At 52.6% G+C, this 22,935-nt stretch overlaps 12 protein-coding genes across 13 annotated transcripts; 8 read left to right on the top strand and 4 right to left on the bottom strand.

Annotated features, from left to right (window-relative positions):
* Positions 1-812: 812 nt before the first annotated feature.
* CKM354_000312400 (ATPase-activating ribosome biosynthesis protein) lies at positions 813-1,492 on the bottom strand (the record flags this gene model as incomplete). The annotated part of the gene is made up of 2 exons (XM_044798304.1): positions 813-1,307; positions 1,376-1,492. The coding sequence occupies 2 exons, from the start codon at positions 1,490-1,492 to the stop codon at positions 813-815; spliced, it is 612 nt and encodes a 203-aa protein (XP_044654239.1).
* A 280-nt stretch (positions 1,493-1,772) lies between these two features.
* On the top strand, positions 1,773-2,201 carry CKM354_000312500 (uncharacterized protein; the record flags this gene model as incomplete). Its single annotated transcript, XM_044798305.1, has 3 exons — positions 1,773-1,823; positions 1,871-1,998; positions 2,060-2,201. 3 exons carry the CDS (start codon positions 1,773-1,775, stop codon positions 2,199-2,201), a joined length of 321 nt encoding a protein of 106 aa, XP_044654240.1.
* Positions 2,202-2,804: 603 nt separating this feature from the next.
* On the bottom strand, positions 2,805-3,692 carry CKM354_000312600 (uncharacterized protein; the record flags this gene model as incomplete). The annotated part of the gene is made up of 2 exons (XM_044798306.1): positions 2,805-2,869; positions 2,924-3,692. The coding sequence occupies 2 exons, from the start codon at positions 3,690-3,692 to the stop codon at positions 2,805-2,807; spliced, it is 834 nt and encodes a 277-aa protein (XP_044654241.1).
* A 415-nt stretch (positions 3,693-4,107) lies between these two features.
* Positions 4,108-4,461, top strand: CKM354_000312700 (uncharacterized protein; the record flags this gene model as incomplete). Its single annotated transcript, XM_044798307.1, has 1 exon — positions 4,108-4,461. The coding sequence occupies one exon, from the start codon at positions 4,108-4,110 to the stop codon at positions 4,459-4,461; it is 354 nt and encodes a 117-aa protein (XP_044654242.1).
* A 790-nt stretch (positions 4,462-5,251) lies between these two features.
* On the top strand, positions 5,252-7,783 carry CKM354_000312800 (uncharacterized protein; the record flags this gene model as incomplete). 2 transcript variants are annotated; one of them, XM_044798308.1, is made up of 8 exons in its annotated part: positions 5,252-5,602; positions 5,671-5,938; positions 5,989-6,224; positions 6,278-6,440; positions 6,502-6,678; positions 6,734-6,919; positions 7,245-7,424; positions 7,497-7,783. In XM_044798308.1, 8 exons carry the CDS (start codon positions 5,252-5,254, stop codon positions 7,781-7,783), a joined length of 1,848 nt encoding a protein of 615 aa, XP_044654243.1. The 2 variants fall into 2 exon arrangements, with proteins under 2 accessions (XP_044654243.1, XP_044654244.1); XM_044798309.1 differs by lacking the exons at positions 7,245-7,424; positions 7,497-7,783 and having other exon boundaries at positions 6,734-6,945.
* Positions 7,784-7,961: 178 nt separating this feature from the next.
* Positions 7,962-9,312, bottom strand: CKM354_000312900 (uncharacterized protein; the record flags this gene model as incomplete). The annotated part of the gene is made up of 6 exons (XM_044798310.1): positions 7,962-8,100; positions 8,157-8,443; positions 8,492-8,598; positions 8,657-8,738; positions 8,800-8,925; positions 8,983-9,312. 6 exons carry the CDS (start codon positions 9,310-9,312, stop codon positions 7,962-7,964), a joined length of 1,071 nt encoding a protein of 356 aa, XP_044654245.1.
* Positions 9,313-9,919: 607 nt separating this feature from the next.
* Positions 9,920-12,024, top strand: CKM354_000313000 (uncharacterized protein; the record flags this gene model as incomplete). The annotated part of the gene is made up of 3 exons (XM_044798311.1): positions 9,920-10,012; positions 10,073-11,917; positions 11,980-12,024. 3 exons carry the CDS (start codon positions 9,920-9,922, stop codon positions 12,022-12,024), a joined length of 1,983 nt encoding a protein of 660 aa, XP_044654246.1.
* A 775-nt stretch (positions 12,025-12,799) lies between these two features.
* Positions 12,800-13,579, bottom strand: CKM354_000313100 (N-terminal protein methyltransferase; the record flags this gene model as incomplete). The annotated part of the gene is made up of 1 exon (XM_044798312.1): positions 12,800-13,579. The coding sequence occupies one exon, from the start codon at positions 13,577-13,579 to the stop codon at positions 12,800-12,802; it is 780 nt and encodes a 259-aa protein (XP_044654247.1).
* Positions 13,580-14,024: 445 nt separating this feature from the next.
* On the top strand, positions 14,025-16,572 carry CKM354_000313200 (uncharacterized protein; the record flags this gene model as incomplete). The annotated part of the gene is made up of 10 exons (XM_044798313.1): positions 14,025-14,350; positions 14,467-14,493; positions 14,547-14,702; positions 14,770-15,343; positions 15,412-15,654; positions 15,858-15,906; positions 15,958-15,993; positions 16,040-16,119; positions 16,204-16,305; positions 16,366-16,572. The coding sequence occupies 10 exons, from the start codon at positions 14,025-14,027 to the stop codon at positions 16,570-16,572; spliced, it is 1,800 nt and encodes a 599-aa protein (XP_044654248.1).
* Positions 16,573-17,482: 910 nt separating this feature from the next.
* On the top strand, positions 17,483-19,849 carry CKM354_000313300 (uncharacterized protein; the record flags this gene model as incomplete). Its single annotated transcript, XM_044798314.1, has 2 exons — positions 17,483-17,905; positions 18,008-19,849. The coding sequence occupies 2 exons, from the start codon at positions 17,483-17,485 to the stop codon at positions 19,847-19,849; spliced, it is 2,265 nt and encodes a 754-aa protein (XP_044654249.1).
* Positions 19,850-20,774: 925 nt separating this feature from the next.
* Positions 20,775-21,542, top strand: CKM354_000313400 (uncharacterized protein; the record flags this gene model as incomplete). The annotated part of the gene is made up of 3 exons (XM_044798315.1): positions 20,775-21,078; positions 21,129-21,181; positions 21,240-21,542. 3 exons carry the CDS (start codon positions 20,775-20,777, stop codon positions 21,540-21,542), a joined length of 660 nt encoding a protein of 219 aa, XP_044654250.1.
* Positions 21,543-21,924: 382 nt separating this feature from the next.
* CKM354_000313500 (uncharacterized protein) lies at positions 21,925-22,770 on the top strand (the record flags this gene model as incomplete). The annotated part of the gene is made up of 1 exon (XM_044798316.1): positions 21,925-22,770. One exon carries the CDS (start codon positions 21,925-21,927, stop codon positions 22,768-22,770), a length of 846 nt encoding a protein of 281 aa, XP_044654251.1.
* Between the last annotated feature and the right edge of the window lie 165 nt (positions 22,771-22,935).

A 22,935-nucleotide genomic window follows, 5' to 3' on the forward strand; every position in this document is an offset into this window, starting at 1 on the left:
TGGAGGGCCGAACAGCTCGACACAGCTGCGACGGAGTGTGGCAATTGCATCAATCGTGCATTTTCCAGGCTACGTACGACTATTGATGCCCGTTGATGTTTGGGGAGGTTTGGGAAGAGGCGGGTCTTGCGAGACCTCGCTGGAGCAGCTTTTGTACAAGTACATATGCATGAATAGGACGCTCGGTGTGACGAGTGCCTACAATTCACGATACTTCCTTGACTGCTCTGTGAATTGACGATCTAGCTTGCTCTCTGTTTCTCTTGAGGACGCAAACAGATAAAGAGTCGGCAAGCCCGCTTCTCTCTAAGGACCACGCTCTGAGCTGCTGCTTGCCTGAAATGAAAGGTGCCGACCTCAAGACTCGACAATGTATTTGCTAGAGCCACGCTCAAAGTACGCGGATTTGAGGTTGATCGTTGTATTGTGTCTTCCAGCATGTCAGCAGTCTGTTATGGATTCGAACACCATGGACATCCTAGAAAGGCCTTGCTTGTGATCGAATAGAAAGTAAAAAGCTTCGTCTTTCTTGCATCCACTTATAGACGTGCACCTCATTGACAGGAGGGAACGCAATGCTTTTGAGTAATGCGAACATGCAAAAAAATGAATCGAACTGACCTCTGAGCAGCACTGCATATCGACGACGGACATTGTCGCCGCAGTGCATAGGTGAAATCTTCCATGTGCGTGAGTGGTCTCATGCCACTGAAAGGTCGCTGTTTGTATGTAGCCGTGAACTCATGAAAACGCCAGACACCTTCGCTGATAATCGTGAAACTGGTTGCTCCGGGGGGGAAAAGACGCTGAGATCAACCATCGACGTCCATCTCTTCCGCACCTCCTCCTCGGACCAATTGTTGTTTTCGTTTCTGCTTGAGTGCGCTCTTCTTTGGTGCCAACCTTGCTTGCTCCTCCAAAGCCATTTCCTCGTCCAGCTCCTCTTCCATGGTCTCCTCTTGGACCTGCTCTGGCAAAGTTTGCAGAGCCTGCTCGACTTGGTCGCGGTACTGTGGAGGCAGCAAATGCTGGTTTTCGGCAACGAGCTTGCGATCGGCTTCTAGCTGGCGTGCTTTGTTGCCCTTCATGCGATCCTTGTAGAATTGGCGTTCCCGACGATCGCGGATTTCCTGCACGCGAGACATGGCCTGTAGCGTCTTCTGTACCAGATCGCGGTTGTAGCGGACAGGGATATTGCGGCGTTGGGCGAAATTTGCGAGAGTGCCATCGATAGGCATTTCTTTTCCGTGTGCGCTGCGGAAGGCTTTGGTCCAGGCGAGTTTGCGGGGATTACGCTTCATCTTGAACTATATAGAGGAAAGAAGTCAGCGGACGTCAAAGGCATGAGGCGGTGAAGTGTGTTTCAGCAACTTACGTTCTTGTGGCATTTCGAGCGGCAGAATTTGAAGACCTTCGCATCGTTGCGCACAAAGGTGATACCCTTAGATGGGTAGCACGGTTGCGAGCAGAAGTAGCACGTCTCGATCCTCATCGTGACGAGCGGACAGGGCGGAGTCTGGGCGGCGGGAGAAGTGGCGGAGAGGTGTGGTGGGCAGCAGAGAGCCAACGACGAGAATTTCCAGCCATGGCCTCCACGGCCCTTGATCGACGGACGTGGTTCGGCTCGACTCGGGCCGGCGAAGACCTGGCACACAGAAGCATCTCCGTCCGCAAAGTGTACCATCCTCTCATCCTCGCCAGCACCGATTGTCGCCATCGCCATCGCCTTGTCGCACCTGTCAACGAAGTCCTCCTCACACGAATCCACCAGCATGGCCACCGTCCTTGCGGTGGGAGTGGGCGTTGCCGCCGCTGCATTCTTCGTGCGTACCGCTCAAGTCTTTGCATCGATGTAGCTAACGACACACAGGGTCGCGCAGGCCTCGTAGCATTACGGCGAGCACGCGGTGGTTCCAGTGCACTTGGAAAGGCTTTCTATAAAGGAGGGTTCGAGAAGCAGATGAATCGGAGAGAGGCGGCATTAATTCTTGGAACCTCGTACGCGACACCACAAATGTTTCGGAGCTTGTTTGAACATGCAGACTGATTATGGACACAGTGAACGGGGTGTGAATAAAGAGTTGATCAGGAAACGGCACCGATCGTTGATGCTTCTCAACCACCCTGATCGAGGAGGCAGCCCGTACCTGGCAACGAAGATAAACGAGGCCAAAGAGTTCCTGGAGAAGGGGGCAAATTGATTCGAACGATATGGAGTCCTTGCGAGGACGCATGAATTTCGAGGAGGCTCGACATGGACATGGTGATAGCAGTACCACCAGCTCAACGACCGAGATCGTTTCGAAACCACGAAAGGGCGCCGGACGCGACTCGAGAGCAGGCACGGCACTTCTCGAATAGTGGCAGCTGAGGCCTTCGACCGCCGAGATGCCGAAATAGCCACGGTGCTTCTACATGTCTCCGATAACGTTGCGCAATGGCGTGAGCTGGATCTTTCCTGAGCATAGGACCACAAATCACCACTCTAAACGAATGACTGTATCGGTGCATCGGCACGATATAGGAGGGAAAGAAGGCAGAGGACTGTAAAATAAAAGCCGAGATTGGCGGCAAGAGCAAGAGCATAAAGACGACGATGTGGCTCTATGCCGAAGAGAACAGAATAAAAGATCATATCCCACTTCGGAACACACGCCTTGGATGCAGACCTGATAGATCGCCTGTATAGAAGATACTCAGTACTTCATGCTGGCTGATCAATCCATCTATACGCTCCATCTGTCCGCATTCACCTACGACATCTGACGAGAGAGCTCTCCAAATTTGTACCTCAAGCAAATGGCCTATGAGTTGCGCTTTTCCATGCGCCACTTGATGAAGTAGCTGACATCGATGGCGACTGCGTTGGCTGCAAGGAGTCAGCAATGCTATTTGGTTGATCTGAGATCTGTGCTTGACTCACCCATCTGCGTTTTTTGCACTGTCATTGGCAAGACCCCCTTTGCATCACTAGCTGTGCCCATGGACCAGGTGATCTGACCATCGTGTAGCTCGCCGAGTTCGAGGCTACAATAGATTGCGTCCACGGCTTGTTGTCCGGCCTGCGATACGGTCTCTGGGATGGCGTTGCGCCCCACGGGGATTTGCACGACTATGAATTTGTCCTGGCTCTGCGCTCGAGCTGTGACAACGAGCACCCTGAACTCTCTGTCTTTCAAGAAGAAAACAGGCATCTTGTGGCGCATCAGTCGAATCTCCATCGTGATGTCTTGCCAATTGCCCACAGTAGCTCCAAAGGCTTGAAGATCTTGTTCCCAGGAATACTCCTTGTGGGCAGAGACTACGGACGGCGTGTACTCCTTTTCGTAGTCGCTGTGGTTGGCTCGTAGATGGCCATCGAATTCTGCCCAAGTGGCGGTGCCGTCCTTGGAGGCATCTTCGTGAATGCTGGTTCGGGCATACCAGTTCTCTGTCGGCTGGTGCGGAATTACAGCAGAACGTATCTGAATTGCTGCGGTCGCTGGGGATTGGTGTTTGACGCCCCCGAGCTTGAATACATTCTGATCGTGCAGGGTTGTGGTCAGGAATCCGTCACCTTCCGCGAGCACTTCTGTCAGGAAAGTTTGTAGGTTCGGAAGCGTGCCGCCAGCTTGATCAGATGGGATGTCCTTGTGAGGCGGTAGGTCGATCGCCTGGAGTGGCTTCAGATGAATTTTGGTTGGTGTTGCCATGGCGTTCGGTGATGGTGAGATGTGCTGGGCGACTTGAACAAGCTTTGCTGCGGCTTTGGTGTATCTGTGAAGCTGGAAATGTTCCGTAGCTCAGTACGATTGTTGTATCATGCAAAGTGCTCATGCAGTTAGATTGGCTGCACAGTACTCGTCATCACAAAATGTAGGAAATGCAGTTGCAAGTTGCACGTTGACATCGGCGTCGCGTCTCACTCTCAACGCGTCATTCGCAGATCTCAGATCTCAGAAAGTCCAAGCTTCGCGAAGCAGTGGCAGGCACAAGGACGAACGGATCGTGCCTCCGCTCCATGCACTTGCTCGTGACGCCCAACGACACTGCTTCAGAGAAGATGCTGTTCTTGTGTCTTTCACGAAACATTCTAAGAACCCATCGCTACCCTCACCGCTGATTACCATGGCCTCTACTGTTGTCCACATTGCGGACCGCGCGAAACATGACGAGGTCGTGGAGGAGTCGCATCGGACGCCTACCGTCCTCCACGTCTCTAATTCTTCCTTGCCTACTTGCCGCGAATTCAGTCCAAGATACGAACAGCTGGCTCGAAGGCATGCAAGCAGTGGTATAGCATTTGCCGAAATGGACTTCAACGCAGCGACGAGCTATTTGTTCAAATTCTCACCAAATCAGCTGCCTGTCACGGTGGCTATGTTCGGAGACCGCTGGGCAAAGACTGTCATGGGCGCCGACATGAAAGCGATCGAAGACTCTATCGAGTTGCTGCGAGGCGAGGCGAAACGGGATGCCTAGGAGATACTGTGCCTGAAAGGAGTTCGATCTTTCAGATTCCGGCGTTATTCGAGTTCGAGGTTGTTCTTGTCACACAACTGCGCGGCAAGGAAGCGGTGCAATCAGTATGATTCATGACACGCGGTTCGGTTGGTACGAGAGTGCGACGAGCGATACAATCGAACATGTGAACTCTGTTCAACGAACTGTACCAAAGAGCGTTAACCACGTCGGTTCAGCAACTTCGCATTCGTGCAGCGTCTTCAGTTCAGGTACCACAGAGCCCTTCAGTATCTAGTCTATGATACTGTCTCGCATTACTGTCGTAGCATATTCGACCGTATCTGACCAGTCTCTTGTCGGTCTCTTGTCGGGTGTTGCTTCCTGGTCTTGATATTGTTGTCTCCAGATGCCTCTACGCTTTCCTGTCCAACTGAGGCGGTTTGAGCAGAGTCTGATGGCACAAGAGAGGAAATCATGCACACCCGAGCTCCAGGATCCCAATCAATGGCTCTCTTTCTGATGGATCGTGGTGATTGTCGTACAAATGCTGTATACATGAAGCGGACGGCAAACCGGCAGAGTAGCGTGGAATCTCGCGCTTCGGACTTTGACGAAAGACGCGAGGGTCAGCCGCCTCCATTAGGATGGCGCGTCATTGTCCACAGGAAGGCGCCTCATCACGCCGGAGAGTACATTTTCGACTTGCGCGATGGTTCCATCTTGCATCTTGCCATACTTTCATCAACTGTGCATCAACCGTGCAGCGCAAACCTAGTGTCCTTCTTGGCGACTAGGCATTGCTGACAGCATGCCGGCCCATGCGCCAAGAAGTGGCATGACCAACGACGAACAACAGGGGGCCTTCGATGAGAAGACAGGATCCCTGGGCAACAGATCTGATGAGGATACTGCAAGGAGCACACCTGAAATACAGGAAACACTTCCCAATGCATCTGCGACACCTTCCGCTGCCACATCTGGGCCTCCAAATGGCGGTACTCAAGCGTGGATACAAGTGCTTTGCAGCTTCTTGTTGTTCTTCAACACTTGGGGAATTCTAAACACATTTGGAGTATATCAAACCTGGTACGAAGGTGGGCAATTATTCCAGGAGAGCTCAAGCAATATATCATGGATCGGATCAATTCAGGCTGTAATGGTGAGTGGGCAAACATTTCAACAAAAGGCATCTTCACCAGCAGCTGCTCATACTGAAATGTCTTGTAGGTTCTGATGGTCGGTGCATTCGTCGGACCAGTATATGATCGAGGCCATCTTAGAGCTCTTCTCCTCAGTGGCTCGTTCATGATTGTGTTTGGACACATGATGTTGAGCCTCTGTAAAGAATACTGGCAAGTGCTCTTGGCCCAAGGTTTCGTTGTGGGCATCGGTGGCGGGTGCTTGTATGTGCCTTCAATAGCCATTTTGCCAACTTACTTCACCAGCCGAATTGGGCTCGCCATTGGGCTGGCGGCCAGTGGAAGTTCCATGGGAGGTGTGTTTCATCTACACTCAAGTCGACACCGAGAACTGACAATTTTGAAGGTATCATATACCCCATCATGTTCTACCGCATGATAAATCACGAAGATCTTGGATTTGGATGGTCCGTTCGTATTCTGGGATTCACAGCCTTGGCGACCCTGATTGTACCAATTTCCTTGATGCGACAAAGAGTGAAGCCCGACAAGCCGAGATCTCTCATCGATTGGACGGCCTTTAGGGATGTACCGTTCGTGATATTTGTAATTGGATGCACGATTGGCTTCATCGGTCTTTACGTAAGTGCACAGTCTCCGCACTTGCCAGTGACGGGCCTCTGACTCCGTGACAGGTTGGATTCTTCTACATCAGCTTCTATGGCAACCAGCGCGGGTATACAAGTGAGAGCCTCTCATTTTACCTGGTGGCTATCCTCAATGCGGGATCAGTCTTTGGGCGAACCCTTCCGAACATCCTCTCAGACCGTATTGGTCCTGCAAACGTTATCGCACCAGGTAAATCGATCGACTGCAATGCTTTCAACGAATTCTTGGAATAGCGGCTAACGTATATCAGGAGCATTGTGCGTGGCGATTGTCCTCTTCTGCCTCATAGCTGTGCACAATGCAGCGGGAATGATTGTCGTGGCACTCTTCTTCGGCTTCTTTTCAGGGATATTCATCGCTCTTCCTCCAGTGCTGTTCGTTGCGCTTACGAAGGATAAGAGCAAGGTCGGTACACGCATTGGAATGGGTAGGTTGCGTGTTCGTTTGGCACAAGACAGGACTCTTGATTGACATCGTTGCAGGTTTTGCCACAGTCGGTTTGGGTGTGCTCGCCGGTGGTCCAGGTGGTGGCGGTATTTTGGGCACCAGCGGCTCTGGTGCTGCACTTGCAGATGAGCAGTTGAACTGGAACGGGACTTGGATATATGCTGGAGTCACTGTGCTGGGCGCTAGTGCGATATTTGCGGCAGTAAGAGTGATGAGAGGAGGTACCAAGATATTGGTCAAAGTGTAGCAAAATCGACAGATAGAAAGAATACACACAGCATCGCGCTCTCATCAGCCTCATGGGGCGAACCAGCTCCCAGTTCAAGCTTCACTTCACATCAGAAAGTGCGTTTTCTCCAGATGCGGTCAGCAGCAAACACTTCATTTGACATACAATGGACTTGGCATTCACACGTACCTCACTTGCGATCTTTCGTAGTGACTCAAGCTAAAGTGTATTGCCATCATCGGCTTCAAACTGGACAGCGTGCCTTTCTCCTCCCGCGGTCAAATGCTCGTTTCTCGACGGAAACATTACACACACAGCCTTGACGCGGCATAAGCCTGTCGCCGCGCAAATGACGGAAAATCTCAAGCGCATGTTCTTCGCCCTCGACCGCGCGATGCTCGAGGCGCATCGAGAGGACAGAGACAAAGATGCCGAGGATACTGCCCGTGTGCTGCTTGGGTACCCCGAATTGCCACTTCTGATCAGGTCTCGTGCCTGTAAGTTGAGAAACACAGAGAGCCATTTCATTTCGCTTCGCATCTCAACCATGCTGACTCCGTAACTTCCAGGCATGGTCCTCGGCTGCTCTGGCGTTGCAGATGATGCTCTTGACATGGCAAGGGAAGCAGTTCGCATCGCCGAGCTGGGCATGAGCCTCTCCGAGAACCCTGACGACATTGCAAGGCAGTTACTTGCAGATTCTCGTACCGTTCTTAGCGAGGTGCAAGCAGCGCATGCCCAGAGAGCTGTGAAAGGAGGCGAGCAGGAGGGTTATTCGGGCGAACTCCTTCAGGGAACCAGATCTGAGGAAGTCAAGCAAGAAGGCGCAGAGGGCAATGCCGAGAGGGGCACATAGGCGGAAAAGGATAATTTGGATTGTGGCAGATACCCGGTAAAGTGTCCTGCAGTGCCGCCGACCCAACGAACATAGCGGGACTGCATAATGCCAAACCATGAAGCAGACATCGTATCCTTGGGCCCCAGCAGAAGATACCTGGTGAAGTGAAAGCATTGCAGCATGCAATGAATACCCTTTATCGAATGCCTTTCACATTATCGTTCAAGTTCTCAAGGATGTGCTCGACTTCCTCGTCCATGCTTTCAAGAATGTGCGCTGGGCCAAAACTCGGCTTCCATCCAGTCTTCTCACCCCGACGAGGCGTGTAAGTACAGCTAGAACAAAACACATGTGAGTAGCATACGATGAATGAATGAATAGGTAAACTTACTTGCCGGAAATCTTACTCAACGCGGAAGATTTATTGTCTACGCCAAGTGCGGTGACCATGCGATCAATGGCTCTTTGGTCAATGGGGCGCAGCTTTTCATCAGCGATGAGACCCTTTGCAAAGAGAGCGGAGGCAATGGCGGCATAAACTTTCTCCCAGGCAATTGGTCCAGTAGAGGCCAGGTAATAGCCATTTCTTCCATGTGGGGGATCCTCTTCGTTGAGTATCTTGGTCAGAATATGCGAATATAGGGACACTGTGTCAGAAATGTGACAAACAGGCCAGATCTGGATATCATTGGTTTGATTCCTGATGCTCTCGAATGATGCATAAACCGCTTGATCGTTCGCCACATTGTAAGCGTGTCCGCACGCCTTGAATGCCATAACTATATCCACAGTTTGGATAGAAATGCGATTTCCGAATCCCGTGCCTTTCCCATCTAGTACACAGTGAGTTGATTGCGTTTGACATCATTTCTGGCTGCGGTACAATCTTACAAACTATACATGGAGAGAAGAGGTAGACTCTGACACCACGCTTCTCGCCCTCGTCCACGACCGCACAATTGGTTTTTACAGCCTTCCAAAGTGAATGCTTAGTACGCGAATCAGAATCGATGGATTGGGCAAAGGCTGCTCACCGTGCTAAGCTCTTCGTTGGAAGATTCTTGACGTTTTTGTATGTCGTACAAATCAGGATCGGTGTCATATATAGGTCTGTCGGTTGGACAACCTGCAACGTCTGCGAATTGTTTCGTGCCGGTGGTCTAACGACCTTAAATCAGCAGTGAACAATGCAGGTTGAAATTGTGAGCTCAACGTACGTAGAGGAAATGCGTAATTTTTTCAGTAGCTTTGTGAGCCATTTCTAGAGCTTTGAGGATGGACTTCTGGCTGTGAAAATAGTACGCACCCACGAGGAAGTAAACGACAGATATTTCGTGCTTGACGATTGCATCAATTACGGCTTGATCGTCCTCCAGAGACAAGGAGAGCGGCTTCGCGCCATATTGTGTAACCTTCTCGCCTTGTGCCTCGTTTCGAACGAGGGCATATATGTTGCCGCGATTTGGGAAGTTTGGTTCTTGCCAAGAGTTCAGAAGTGAGCCACCTAGATAACCAGAGGCTCCGGTGAGGAGAATGTTGTGAGGCATGGCTAGTATGATATCAGGCTTTTCGAAGATACTAGATTTGATTGAGATTTAAGTAATAGTACAATCATATGAGGAGACCAAGTGTGACAAATGATTTCTTGACTAAGTGAATGGTGGATTTGTAAGTTGTAGAACGAGCAAGTGATGTCAGTGGGGTAGAGGCTCAAGTCGATGTACACGTTGGGGTAACTCTTGCTACAGTGTAGAGGCTCAGTTTGGACTTCGTTGGGGTACCGATGGTTGTTGTCATGTCTCAGAGGCTCGGGCCTTGCCAGCGAATGGAGTGGATCTTGCTACAGCATCATATCGGCGCCATCCGATGGCATTGCAGAGCCGCAGCCACGTGAGATTTTCCGCTCCGCTGATATCTACGAGCAGTGGTGTAGCGTTACATTCTGGGTGTCTAGGACAGGGTGTACGATGTTTGTGCGCGTGTGTTGATATAGAGTAGAAAGTGCAGCGTGAAGTCGGCGTTCGCGGGCGATGACGGAGAAGCAGAAGCAGCTCGGACATGGAGCTTCTTTCACGCGGCCCAGCCAACATTTGCGCGCCAGCCCAACTACAGACTCTCGCTCCCTCACCGTCGCATAGCAGCAGCACGCCCATCATGCTGCGCGTAGCTGTGTCCCGAGGCGGCGCAGGCGTGCGCGCTGCTGCGACTCGCCAATGGCAGCCGCAGCGGGTGCAGCACCTGTGGTCGGTACGCCGCGCTCTCATCAATGCCTCTCTTGCATATGAACGAACTGACACCCATCTCTAGACCTCCCAGCGTGCCCAAGCCGCCGCTTCCCCCACTCCCGATAAGGTCGTCCTACCCGGTACTCAGAGCGGTGCTGCCGCGGGAGTCCCTCAACCTCCTGTGCTTCAGCCGTCGACCCCGAGCAGTGCACCTCCCATCACGCCCGAGCAGTCGCCGCGAGTCCCTCCTTCGCCCGCCGATGTCAATGCATTGCCGCCTGCATCACCGAAGACTGGCGGATCAGGCTCTGCGAATACTGGCTCTTCCTCAGCACCTCCGCCACCTCCCAAGAAGAAGGGTCGCTTTAGACGCTTCCTCCTTACGCTGCTCGTTCTCTCCGCTCTCGGCTACGGTGGCGGCGTTTACTACTCGCTCATCAATGATAATTTCCATGACTTCTTCGTCGAGTATGTACCGTTGGGAGAAGATGCTGTGGCATACTTTGAAGAACGCGAGTTCCGCAAGCGCTTCCCTAGCTCTGGATCAGCTTCGTCGCGCAGCTGGCCCCAGACTCGTGGCGAGAACAAAGTGACGATTGGCCGACAAAGTGGCATTAGCCCGCGCGTTGCAGAGACGGAAAGCAGTGGGAGTGATCTGGGATCGCGAGGGCGACATACAAGTGCCCTCGAAGACAACAATGCCAAGCCAGCACCGAAGAAGGAATCAGCCAAAGAGCCTACAAAGCCTGATGTTCCCGATGTATCGACCAAGTCTCTGCCCAAGGAGGACAACAAATCGACAAAGGCAAAACCTGCAGAGAAGCCGGCACCGAGTGTCGCAGTACCTGCAATTGATCACCTGAATGCTCCTGAAGCTTCCGAGCCGGCAGTTCAGGAAGCCATCAAGCTGGTGAATGGTATCATTACGGCGATCAACAACACCTCGGACGCATCGAAATACAGCTCCGTACTGGCAGAGGCCAAGAACAACCTGAATAAAGTCATTGGTGAGATCAAGCTTGCGAAAGAAAAAGCTTCCCACGATGCCGAGACCGAGATCAAAAATGCACACCTTGAATTCGACCAGGCTGCCAAAGAGCTCGTGCGCCGTCTAGAAGGCGAAATGCGTGAGCAGGAAACTCGCTGGCGGGAAGAATATGAGCAGGAGCGTGAAAAGCTCAGCACAAGCTATCAGCAGAAGCTTTCCGCCGAGCTTGATGCCGCGCGAAAAGTTTACGAGCAGAAGAAACAGAATGAGCTCATTGAGCAGGAGATTGCCCTGCAAAAGAAGTTCATGGAGACCGTTCGGACGAAGGTTGAAGAAGAACGCAATGGCAGGCTATCGAAACTCGATGAGCTTTCTAGCAGCGTTGCAGAACTCGAGAAGCTCAACTCTGAGTGGAATGAGGTTGTGGACGCCACTCTCCAGACCCAACATCTGCAAGTTGCTCTTGAGGCCGTACGAGCCAAGCTTCAAGAATCTGATACCCCTACGCCTTTCATCAACGAGCTTGTGGCCCTGAAAGAAGTCAGCAAGAACAACGATGTGGTTAATGCTGCTATCGCTTCCATGAACCCTGCAGCTTATCAACGCGGTATCCCGTCGTCGGCACACCTGATTGACCGTTTCCGACGCGTGGCATCTGAAGTCCGCAAGGCAAGCCTGTTGCCCGAGGATGCGGGCGTAGCTAGCCATGCGGCTTCGGCTGTGTTGAGCAAGCTCATGTTCCAAAAGAAAGCAGACCGAGGACTGCCAGAGGGTGATGATGTCGAGGCGACGCTGGCACGGACAGAAGTCCTCCTTGAAGAGGGCAACTTGGATGCCGCAGCACGTGAAATGAATGGACTCAAGGGATGGGCTGGAGCACTGAGCAGAGATTGGGTGGGTGAGTGCAGGAGGGTGCTTGAGGTCCAGCAAGCTATTGATGTGAGTACACACCGTTTACTTCTCCACCCATGGCAGAGCAGCTATGCTAACAGCGAATCCAGGTCATTGCCGCGGAAAGCAGATTACAAAGCCTCCTCGTCCAGTAATGCCTGCCTAGGGTTTACCTGGTTTATAGCTGAGCTCTGATCAGCTTGTAGCATATTCAGTCCAGTCCCATGTGTATAGCAGAATAGACGGAAAAGAGTTCAAAAAGTACATGTATCACCAGGTTTGCAGTGCATTGTCTCGACGAAGACAGCATTGAGTGGGTGTGGTATCAGCGATCATCAATTTTTATGCTCATGGACCTGCTGCTCTGCGCTCTTATTGAAGGAGCCTGATAGAATCGGCACAATGTTCATCAGTGGCTTCTTAACGAGCTCGATGGCGGGACGAAGAGTGCTCTCTCCGACCATTCTTGGCTATCTGCAAGAGTCGACTAGTCTCCTACGCTGGACTGATGTTCGCCGCTGTTTCAGACTACCAAACAGGCAATTTCGCTCTTCTTGAGCTTGGACCGCATGACTGTCGAGCTGGACACTGAGCCTTCGTATTCACTGAGCACGTCTCCTTGGCCGTCCTCTGTCCATTTGTAACACGACCTGAGCGCGAGTTTGGAAATTGTGCGCGATGTCACCTTGCGACCACAGCTAGTGCTGCATCTTTTCTGCTCGATTGCTCGGCTGTTTGATGGAACCCGAGGAAGGTAAAGGTTCGTCAATTGCAGATATCCGCTGCAATCCTCTACCTTCAGGAGATTCGTTGTCACGCAGACAAGAGCAAATCGACAGACGCGTAGCTGCATCTTCTGGTCCTAGACAGTGATTACACTATTCGAACTTGCTCTTCGGCTGTCGTTCCCATCTGCAGCGTTTGAAAAGCCTACTTCGGTTGTAATGCATAGGCTCGCACTGGATACAACACCTTTGGGAAGCCTTTCTGGAGCTCGGTGCTCACAAGCTTCAAGCCAGCTTCTTCCCAAATCTGCCTGAAGTGCGCATCGGTCCTGGTAACAGAGCTGTCGGTCTCATCAAACACGTCCTCTCCAAGATGATGGTTGCTGAGGTTCTCTTTGACGATGATCCATCCTCCAGGATTCAAAAATGGTGTGACTCGCTTGAGGTATGCAACGAGCTGTGCATCTCGAATTTGTCCCACACACCACTGATTCCAGATCAGATCGTATTTGGCCTCTGGTGTCCAGTCCTCGAGTCCGACATTGTATATTGTGCCCACGCAAGGTTCATCTTTGATCTGCCGAGACAGCACTTCCACCGGCTCAACAATATCAACGGTTTGTGCCACATTGCTCAAGAAACCCTTCGTGACCCGCCCAATTCCTGCTCCAGTGTCGACGACGCGAGGTAGCTTCCCGCTTGACGGAGGGTATTGCTTCGATGAGCGGCGGAGTTTGGCAAGGAAGTTCGCGCTACCTTGCAAGTCTACGCGACTGACTTCGGGATAGCCACCGAGGACTCCGGTGTCGTTGGCTGGCTGTTCTGCCCAGTATTTCAGAGCAGCCTCGTGGTTGATCTGTGCGTCGACATTTTCCTTCACCAACGACATCTCCTCTGCCAGGTCCTCTTCTTGGTCGTCGTTGCGCTGCTTTTTGCTTGAAATGTCGAACTCGGCGGATGCCCGACGTTTCTCCACTTCAGACATTGGTGGTGGTGGACTGGTGGTGGGACGGATATCGATATTGGGGTAAACTCTGGCTCATTTGATGGTTTGTCTGGGCCTAACTTGATTGGGCTTCGTAAGCCGCAGGCGCGTCCAGCATCTTTCCGCCCGTTATCGATGCCTTCGACATCGCGTTGTTAAGGCTCCGATCCGAGGGGTGCATCTTACCTATCAAAGAACACGTCTGTCCGACGCGATTGAGAAGGAATCGTACTCAACAGAACATGCAAGTGCTTTGCGGAGCTTGCTGCTGTTGAGCAAGGCATGATGCCATGCCCCTCACTCTATGTCGGCTACCGCTTAGCCTGCAAGATGGTTTGGGGTCACATATCTTTGAGGCTAATGTCGTCGCCAGCGAAGGAATGCTCAAGTTCACGGAACTGGTGACCAAATATCGTTGAACTCTCGAACATTTCACGATTTAGCCATGGCCGGCGCGTACGACAGTATGCCTCAGACGATGGAGGACATGTTGAGTAAAGATCCCACAGTGGCAGCAACAAGTTTGAACGATTCAGCAAATGGAGAGGTGCCCGACCCTCCCATGCGGTATGGCGAACCGCTTCCGGACAACCATATTCCACTATACAAGAAGCCTTCGAGAACGCCGACTCGCAAGTTGCGAATTGCTTGCATAGGTGCCGGCATTTCTGCAATGAACTTTGCTTACAAGATATATCACGAATGGAAAGAAACTTTAGGGGAGAACGTCGAACTTGTTCTGTACGAGGCTAACGACGATATTGGTGGAACGTGAGTACATGTGATTGTCGGCAGGTTAATATTTTGTGCATTCTTGGGGATATTTGGCTTCGGCATCCAAGTGGCAATCTGTCACAGGCACAAGCAAATTCTGACAACTACTCCAGATGGCTCGTCAACGTGTACCCTGGCGTGTGAGTGGTTCCTTCACGGCTTGCGAACAGAAATTGATCGATACGTTGAACAGTGCTTGTGATGTTCCATCAAGTATCTATACCTTCCCATTCGAGCCAAATCCGAACTGGAGTGCCTTCTATGCATCAGGCGAGGAGATCTTGGAGTACTTTAAGGCCACCGTGGCAAAGTGGGACCTTGCACGAGACGTCAAAGTTGGTCACCGCGTGTAAGTAAGCTCTGCCAGCGCTTCTCCACTACTTCCTCGCCAGATACAGTTCGTTAAGCACAAACAGATCAAACGCTGAATTCTCGGAGGAGTCTGGCCAGTGGAAACTGCAGCTCGACACGAAAGATGGTACTATCGAAGACACTTGTGACGTTCTCTTATCCGCAGTGGGCTTTCTGTCCAAATGGCGCTGGCCCAGCATTCCCGGATTGAAAGATTTCCAAGGAGAAATGATGCATTCTGCAGATTGGAATACCAAATTCGATCCTACCGGGAAACGCATTGGAGTCATCGGCAATGGCAGTTCAGCGATCCAGATCGTCCCGCAACTGGTTGAAAGGGCAGAACATTTGACGAACTACATTCGGCATCCGACATATATTACTCCTGGACTGGGCTCGGGCGCGATCGGTGGAAAGGTACAGTATTACTTCAGCGAAGAAGAGAAACGCAACTTTCGTGAGAACCCGGAGGCACTCAAACAGTATCGAAAGAAGATTCAGGCGGCCAGCAATAGGGCCTTTGACATGTTTGTCAAGGATTCAGATGCTCAGAATGCGGCCCGTAAAGCAACGGCGGACCAGATGAAGGAGAAGCTGGGAAACGATGAAGCATTGGCGGCAAAGCTAACACCGGACTATGTGAGTTGCAACATCTTCTTGCCAGGAGCCTGGACGTTCTCCGTGACCACGACATTAACACCGAGTAGGAGGTTGGCTGCCGAAGGGCAACCCCTGGGCCTGGATACCTGGAGTCCTTTGTGCGTGATAATGTGTCACTAATTACTGACCGCATCGAGAAAATAACACCGGCTGGCATTGTTGTGAAAACATCAACGGACGAGGAGATAACGCAAGAAGTCGATGCCATTATTTGTGCAACCGGTTTTGATGTCTCTCACCGACCGCCATTCCCATTGATTGGTCGTAACGGCGTATCTCTTGCAGACTGTGTAAGTGTTCAGGAGCTCACTCTAGGCGGACGCAGATGAATGTGGATCTGGCAACGGCTGTCAGCTGGCGCTCGCTCTGTTTTCTTGGTCTGAAACTGCCCATGGGCTATTCCGAAGATAGTGTTGTGGCTGCTTCGAAGAAGTTGCAGTCTTCAGGCGGGCGGTAGTTGAATGCATGCCGAATCTGTACTAATTGGTCACAGTGGTCGACAGAGCCTATGTCATACTTGTCGCTATGTGCCTCCGGCTTCCGTATGTATGCACTCTGCAGCAGAGTACAAACACTTACAGTATTATGAACAGCCAACTTCTTCACATTCTCCGGACCAAACGCTCCTGGTAAGACAGACAATGCACTCTGGTAATCCGGCTAAATGTTTCACAGTTGGCCACGGCTCTCTCATGGCCGGACTAGGATGGTCTGCAGACTACATGTGCCAATGGGTCCTCAAGATCTTGCAAGAGGTATGCATCTCCCTGTAACGTTCGCCGTTGAAACGTTCCGTGCACACGCGTGGCGAACTGAGCTGATGCTGACACTGATTTCAGGACATCAAGTTCATTGACGTGAAGCGAGAAGTGCAGGATGAATTCAACACGTACGGGGATGAGATTATGCAGACTTTGGTCTGGTCAGGAGGATGTCAATCGGTACGAAGATCTTGTCTGTGATGAGAGTTTGTAGACCCCTTCTCTGACCTTTGCGAACAGTGGTACAAGAATCACAGGGTCGATGGGCGGGTGACAGCTGTTTGGCCCGGTTCGGTGTTGAGCTACCATGACATGATCTCGACGCTCAGACCTGAGGATTTCGAGATCAGATATCGTTCGCGGAACCGTTTCAGGTTCATGGGCAATGGTCGGACGTTGAGAGAATATGATCCTGAGGCGGATCTAGCTTTCTACTTGGCCAGGTAGATAGGTTCGTATACACATTTCGGAACAACAGCTCGTGTCTTGCGACGTTTGTGCTGCGAGTGTGAAGTTTCGGCGTGTTTCAGATCTGGTGACAATCTATTTTCAACGGCACGAAAGGGTTTGGACAACCAAGCCGGCTACTATCATCCCGCACCCTGCGTGCTGCGTGCGCGCCCAAACAGCGGCACTGACTTGCTGACTCGAGAATATTGCAGCGGGACAGCAACGGCTGCACATGCACAGATCTACAAGGCAGTTCGTGCAAACATGATCTGGATGGGTATCAGAATGTTCGTGGGCTTGACCCCTCAGGGCGCACACGAGCTTTGGACTCGGATCTGGCCAAGTGCGGAGCCGTGTTTGGCAATTTATCATACCGTGCGCTGAGACAATGTGGCCGGAAATTATGTTCGCAGAGTCGCGCAGATGCGCGAGCCCGGCTGTCATAAAGTTGATGCAGCCCCTGCGTGCAAGACTGCGAGTCAAGGTGTGGCATGTGTCAGAAACGTCGAGGGTCGGATGAATGATTACAAGCTCCACCCCTTTGGGTCTGTCGTTGAAGGCTAGCCATTCATGGCTGCGTGCTGTAGAGCGTCACAGCGAGTGATGATCTTTTCTGCGCAAGCTGTGAACATGGCCTGCAGCTCGTGTTGCTATCTCCGCCCAGCGTTCGCAGACGGCGCGCGATGGAGTGGCAGCAGGCATGGCATGGACGGCGGCCGATAGCTGCGAGTGAATGGTCGGAGGTGGAAACTAGGTTGCCCACTTGCCAGGCTCTGTGTCATTCATGAGCGGCATTGATGAGAGGTGCAGCGTATATCCAATGCGGGCTATAGTGCACCGCGCTGCTCAAAATGAGCGCGTCGTCCACACTCCCACCTCCTGCCGCCTGCGTGCATTTGTGCCCAAGATGTCGACGACGGAGGAGGAATTCCACGAGGCGCACGGAGGAGGAGGACGAAATTACCAGAGCAGACTAGCAACGCAAGCGAGCGTAATGCAGGGGATCGTCGCGCCTCGTGGCGAATCAGGACTCGAGCGCAACGCAGACGAGTACCCCGAGCGGCGCGCAGCCAGAACGAAGACCGCACGACGAAGAAGTCGCAGCAGTGAGAGCAGCGTGCGCAGGAGACACGATTTCTACGATTCTTCAGAACCAGTGCCAACAATTCCCACCCGATTTCTGGTCGACGCGATCCCGCTCCCGCTGGCTGCGTCACATGGCAGCAGTGCGACGCGTTGTTCTCCTTCCACACACGCACATGCACTTCCATCGCCCCGCCATCACCACAACAGAAGCAACATCGATTGCCATTGCAGATCGGCAGAGGCTGTAAGTGAAAGGGCCACCCATCACAATCCGCAACAGCACCAGCACCAGGGGTGCCTCCCCGGCACGCACCACACCGCGCGCGCTCAGCTAACCCGGCGTCAGTATCCCAGCAGCGCGACAAGGATAGAAGCGAGAACACCCACCTTCACCCCTTGGGACTTCGAAATGCCTTCCTCCCACCTCTACCAACCACACCCCAATTCTGCTCGCGACGAAGATAACGACTACTTCCTGGAGCTCGCCGACGAACAAGCAGCCGCCAGCCACGCTGCCGACCGCTCCTGCTCACGACGCTCCATGTCTCGCGCCTCCTTCTCCAAACGCCGGTCGCTGCCCGCTGAGGCGCCGCGACCGAGCACCAGCGGCGGCAACGCCTGCTCGAGACCACCCTCACGCCTCGACACTCTGCGCGCCTCAACGGGTCTCTTCCAGCACGCCGACCTCCAGCGTCGCGCGTCGCTAACGCGCACATCTCATTATGACGACACCACCTCCACCGGTCGCTCGCGTCGCTTTTCCACCTTCGCCGACCGCTCACCCATATCACCGCGCCAGCAGCGACCACGCTCGCCTGAGCCACAGCCGCTCGGTCGCAGAAGGTCATCCTCGGGAACTGCATCGTTTGGCATCAGACACCATGACAATCAACTCTTTCTCGCTCCCACTATAGAATCGCAAGACTCCCCCACGGAATCCTCGGGCCGACAGCAGACAGACTCCTCCGTCGATTCGCAGACCGCAGACACGGTCTGGGACGAGCTCGATGAGCTCAAGTCTCGCATCAAGAAACTCGAGTGCGACCACAAGAAGCCCTCTTCTTCAAGTGCCGCCGCCTCTGGCGACTCTGGCGACCGTCCGCGTACGGCGACCACAGCACCAACTACCATCACATCTTCGCCCAAGCAGTCCACCAAAGACCATGCAGAGGCACCCACGACCGCATCACCAGCTCTACCTACAGAACAGAATGTTGGAAGCTTGTGGGCGAACATCCACCCACTTCTGCACGACGCCTTAGGCAGATCGAGAGACAGCCTCTCATCAACTGTATTCCATAACCTGGAAGTCGTCGTTGCCGACGCCCTGAACCTCGCCGCACTAGCCGGCGTGCCCGCAGGACAAAATGCCAATTCGGCATCGCCTCAAACCAATCAGGCACCCCTTAATGAGCGTCAGGTTCGCCGTAGAGTGGACAACCTGTGCCGCAACTTGACCGATCTCTGCATTTCGCTCCGCGAAAGCAAGCCATCTACACCAGCTACTCCCGGTTATGTTGCATCTCCGGGCATCGTAGCCTCTCCAGCTCAGCTCTCCTCGCCGGCTCACTTTCCATCTCCTGCACAAGCTGAGCTTCCCACCATCGACCTTCCTCTACGCAGGACAGTGCGTAAGAGCAGTCTGCCAGTCGCTGCTTTGACCCCGGGTCGACCCATGAGTCGCCTTGAGCAGCGCAAGTCAAGCCTGCTAGGCCCACAAGCTATTGACACACTTGCAAACATCAGCCCACGCGGCAGTCACGGCGATCTCTCCGGTTCTGAAGCTCAATCTACTCCAACACACTCTGCCACTTTGCAGCCACCGCACCGCATCAGCGCAGTGCCAAGCAGGGCGCTTCGCAGCCGGATGCAACAGAACCACGATACCACTCATGAAGAACGCGCACTGCGTGCACCATCGCGCGCCATGACCGACTTCTCCTCTTCTTTCCGCGCCAACACTCGACTTGCCAGCCAGGATCGTTCTCCAGGGGCTCAAAGACAGATGCCTTCTCTGAGAGACAGCCTGGCAAGTAGACGCAAGTACGACACGTCACCCGTCCTCGAAGAGGACGCCTCCAGTCCTGTACCGCAACCTCGAACCCGCATATTCTCTTCTGGACAGACATATAACAAGGTGCCCAGCCGCACATCAAGCATCATTCGGTCGAAGCATCTGATGGAGTAGGTTTCTCTCGATGCTATTTTACAAGCGAGCATGATTAAACAGCAGGCGGCACTCAGGGTTGCTTCGCAATGAGTGTGCATTTATCCTTTTTCAGCTTTTGGAAGCGTTTTTTGACTGGACGCGTTACGAGCATAGCATAACGATGGGACACGAGGCGTTTGAAAGGCATTGACCGGCATCGACCGGCGCGTGCCAAACGAAGGCTTGTTCACATCACGATGGAAACGAAAGCGCGCGTTTGTTTTGGGTGGGACATTGTGCAAGATACCAATCGCAGCTTTTGCTGCGCGCATTACGACTGGTTTGTACGATAACGCTGAAAGGGCGTTCTGTTTGTTTTGGTTGCTTGTTTGTTAGCATAACTGCACTGTTCAGTGCAGACTCTGATCGATTCTGATCAGACAGCCGAGTTTTGGGCTTTTTTGGTACGTTTACTTCACGACGGGGAGAGCGAGAGAGCTTGTTGTACGAGATGTTTGCAATGGAAAGTGCTTTACACATTACACGCGGGATCTATCAACGTCATCGCATGTGCTTGCATCAGTTCTTGCTGTGCTTCCAACCACGCACAGCCACATGCCTCCTTCGCCAAATCCGAAACCTGGCAAGGATGCAGATCCGACAGGGATGTGACCAGGTTCACACACACGTCTTCACCAAGTGACGTACGTGCATGTCGCGCGTGGTCGCCAACACGTACTGATGCCAACTCGGCGTCAACTCGATAACTTGTTCTGGTGCGATGGGGCGATACGCTATAAATGTGCATGAACAGAATCGACCCAGAGGCCACGTCAGAAACAGATATATCAGCCGAGTGACAACGTCTTGTCAGTATCGCGAAAGTGCTGCATATTGAGATTCAAAAACTGACATCAGTCACAGCACTTGACCTGAAATACAAAGAATCAACGACGATACCAGGATGGCAGATGCATTGAAGAATGTTGGCCAGCAGGCTCAATCGGGCGCTCAATCCGCTGGACGATCAGTTCAAAACACTGCTCAGTCCGCCACCAATAACGGCACAGATCAGTGGTCTCAGATGTCCGAGGAGCAAAAGAAACAGACGTTTGATGCTCTGCCAGAGGATAAGAAGCACAATAAGACTTACGCGGAATGGATCAAGGAAGGGTACCAGCACCAGAAGGAGAACTGGATGCCATGGATCGAGGATATGTATCTGCGATGGTTCACCAATGATAACAAGGCCAGCTATGCGACCAAAGGTGGGTCAGGGTGCTGAGCAGGGAGGAAAGTCATATACTGACAGTGTTAGATACGCTCGGCAAGACGAAAGTCACTGGTATCGACCAGGTCGACACTTTGCAGGTATGTTCGACGGGCAAGCCGGTTGAGTGAGATTGGTGCGATGCTGACATCTCTCAAGGACGGCGTGAACAACCTAGTTTCCGGCCAAGTCGGACAAGGTGGACTGCTACAGCCAGTTGGAGATGCTGTGAGCAAAGAGGGCGTGAATCGAGCAGAGAGAGGCGGAAAAGGCAACGATGGCAGCTATGGCGGTGCCGCTTCCAGTGTGACCGACCCGGTCGTCAACAATGCCAAGGCTGCAGGTCAGAGTGTCTCGAATGGCGCTCAAGGTGCCGGCTCTTATGTCAAGAGTGCGGGAGGCTATGTTGGTGGCCTGTTCGGAGGGAACAAGAATGAGAATGAGGCTGCGGGTCAGAAGTGATCTGCTGTTCGGACTCTTCGGATGATGTGATCTTATTTCAGTCAGATTGATGATTCACGGCCGCAGATGTGTTATTAGATGAATTCATGCAGAAGTGTGATCTTGATGAGATGATGTTGATAAGACGATTTTGATGGGATGAGTCTACGCTTAAACTTCAGCTTTTTCCATGGTGCCAAGGCCAGCTCCGTTGCCCCAATCAGGCAAAGCGGTGACATTTGAATTCACTTCATGTACCGTCTGTGCCCATCACACTCGTTGCTTCTTTTGTTAACTAAGCGGAGTGCTCCTTCTGCAACAACACTGGCACGTCCTTTCCCACGCTTCAAGCTCCTCTTCCCTCACAAAGTCGCGCAACCACAAGAAACTGAAAAATCGAGCCATGTCTGAACGAGGTGGAAAACGCAGTGGTCGAGGTGGCGGACGAGGCGGCCCTCTGCCACGCAACGTACAAGTATCGAAAAAGATGTCCTGGCTCCTTCGCCACGGCGCAGAGAAAGAAGGTCTCAAACTCGACTCGGGCGGATTCATCAACGTCCAAGATGTCCTCAACAACCGCAACCTGAAATCTCTCAAAGTCACATTCGACGAGCTCAAAGCCTGCGTAGCAGACAACGACAAGCAGCGGTTCACCATGGTGCCCATTCCAGACTCAGAAACAACGACAGACGCAGCGGAAGGCACACAGTCATTACCTCTTTTCCCCGACGATCCAAGCCAATACCTCATTCGCGCAAATCAAGGACACAGCTTGAAAGTGGAAAGCGAAGGACTCCTCAAACCCATCACTGAAGAGAATATGCCCTCACATGCAATTCACGGGACAACACATTCCGCCTACGTCAAAATCCTCGCATCAGGAGGCCTCAAACCGATGACTCGCAATCACGTACATTTTGCTTCGGGGCTTCCAGCAGGCTTCAAATCAGTCGTCGACGTGCCAAATGCTGAGGATGCAGCTGCGCCCGTGATTTCAGGAATGAGGAACTCGAGTACGATTTTGATTTATTTGGATCTGCAAAAGGCGATGCAGTCGGGCATCAAATTCTGGCTGAGTGATAATGGGGTGATATTGAGTGAGGGAAATGCAAATGGTGTGGTGCCGGTTGAGGTATTCAAGAGAGTGGAGGACAGGACAGGCGCGGGGGTTTTGGTTGCAGATGGCGAGATTGTGAAGGAAGCACCGGCAGCATGGGGAGGCAAAGCGAGGGACAAGAGTGCAGCATGAGCATCGTAGCAGGAGCCCCTTAACCCGCAGGATCGAGCAGGCTGCCGGTACGAGGTCCAGCGCTCATTGCAGTATACCGAACATCGATACCGACTATCACGTCGAATTTTGCTATACTGCACCCAGAGAAGCTACACGCAGACTTGCCGATATGCTGAATTTGAG

The sequence above is a fragment of the Cercospora kikuchii genome (genome assembly GCF_019650295.1).
Source record: "Cercospora kikuchii DNA, contig_00002, whole genome shotgun sequence".
In the NCBI taxonomy this organism is placed as follows: Eukaryota; Fungi; Ascomycota; class Dothideomycetes; order Mycosphaerellales; family Mycosphaerellaceae; genus Cercospora; species Cercospora kikuchii.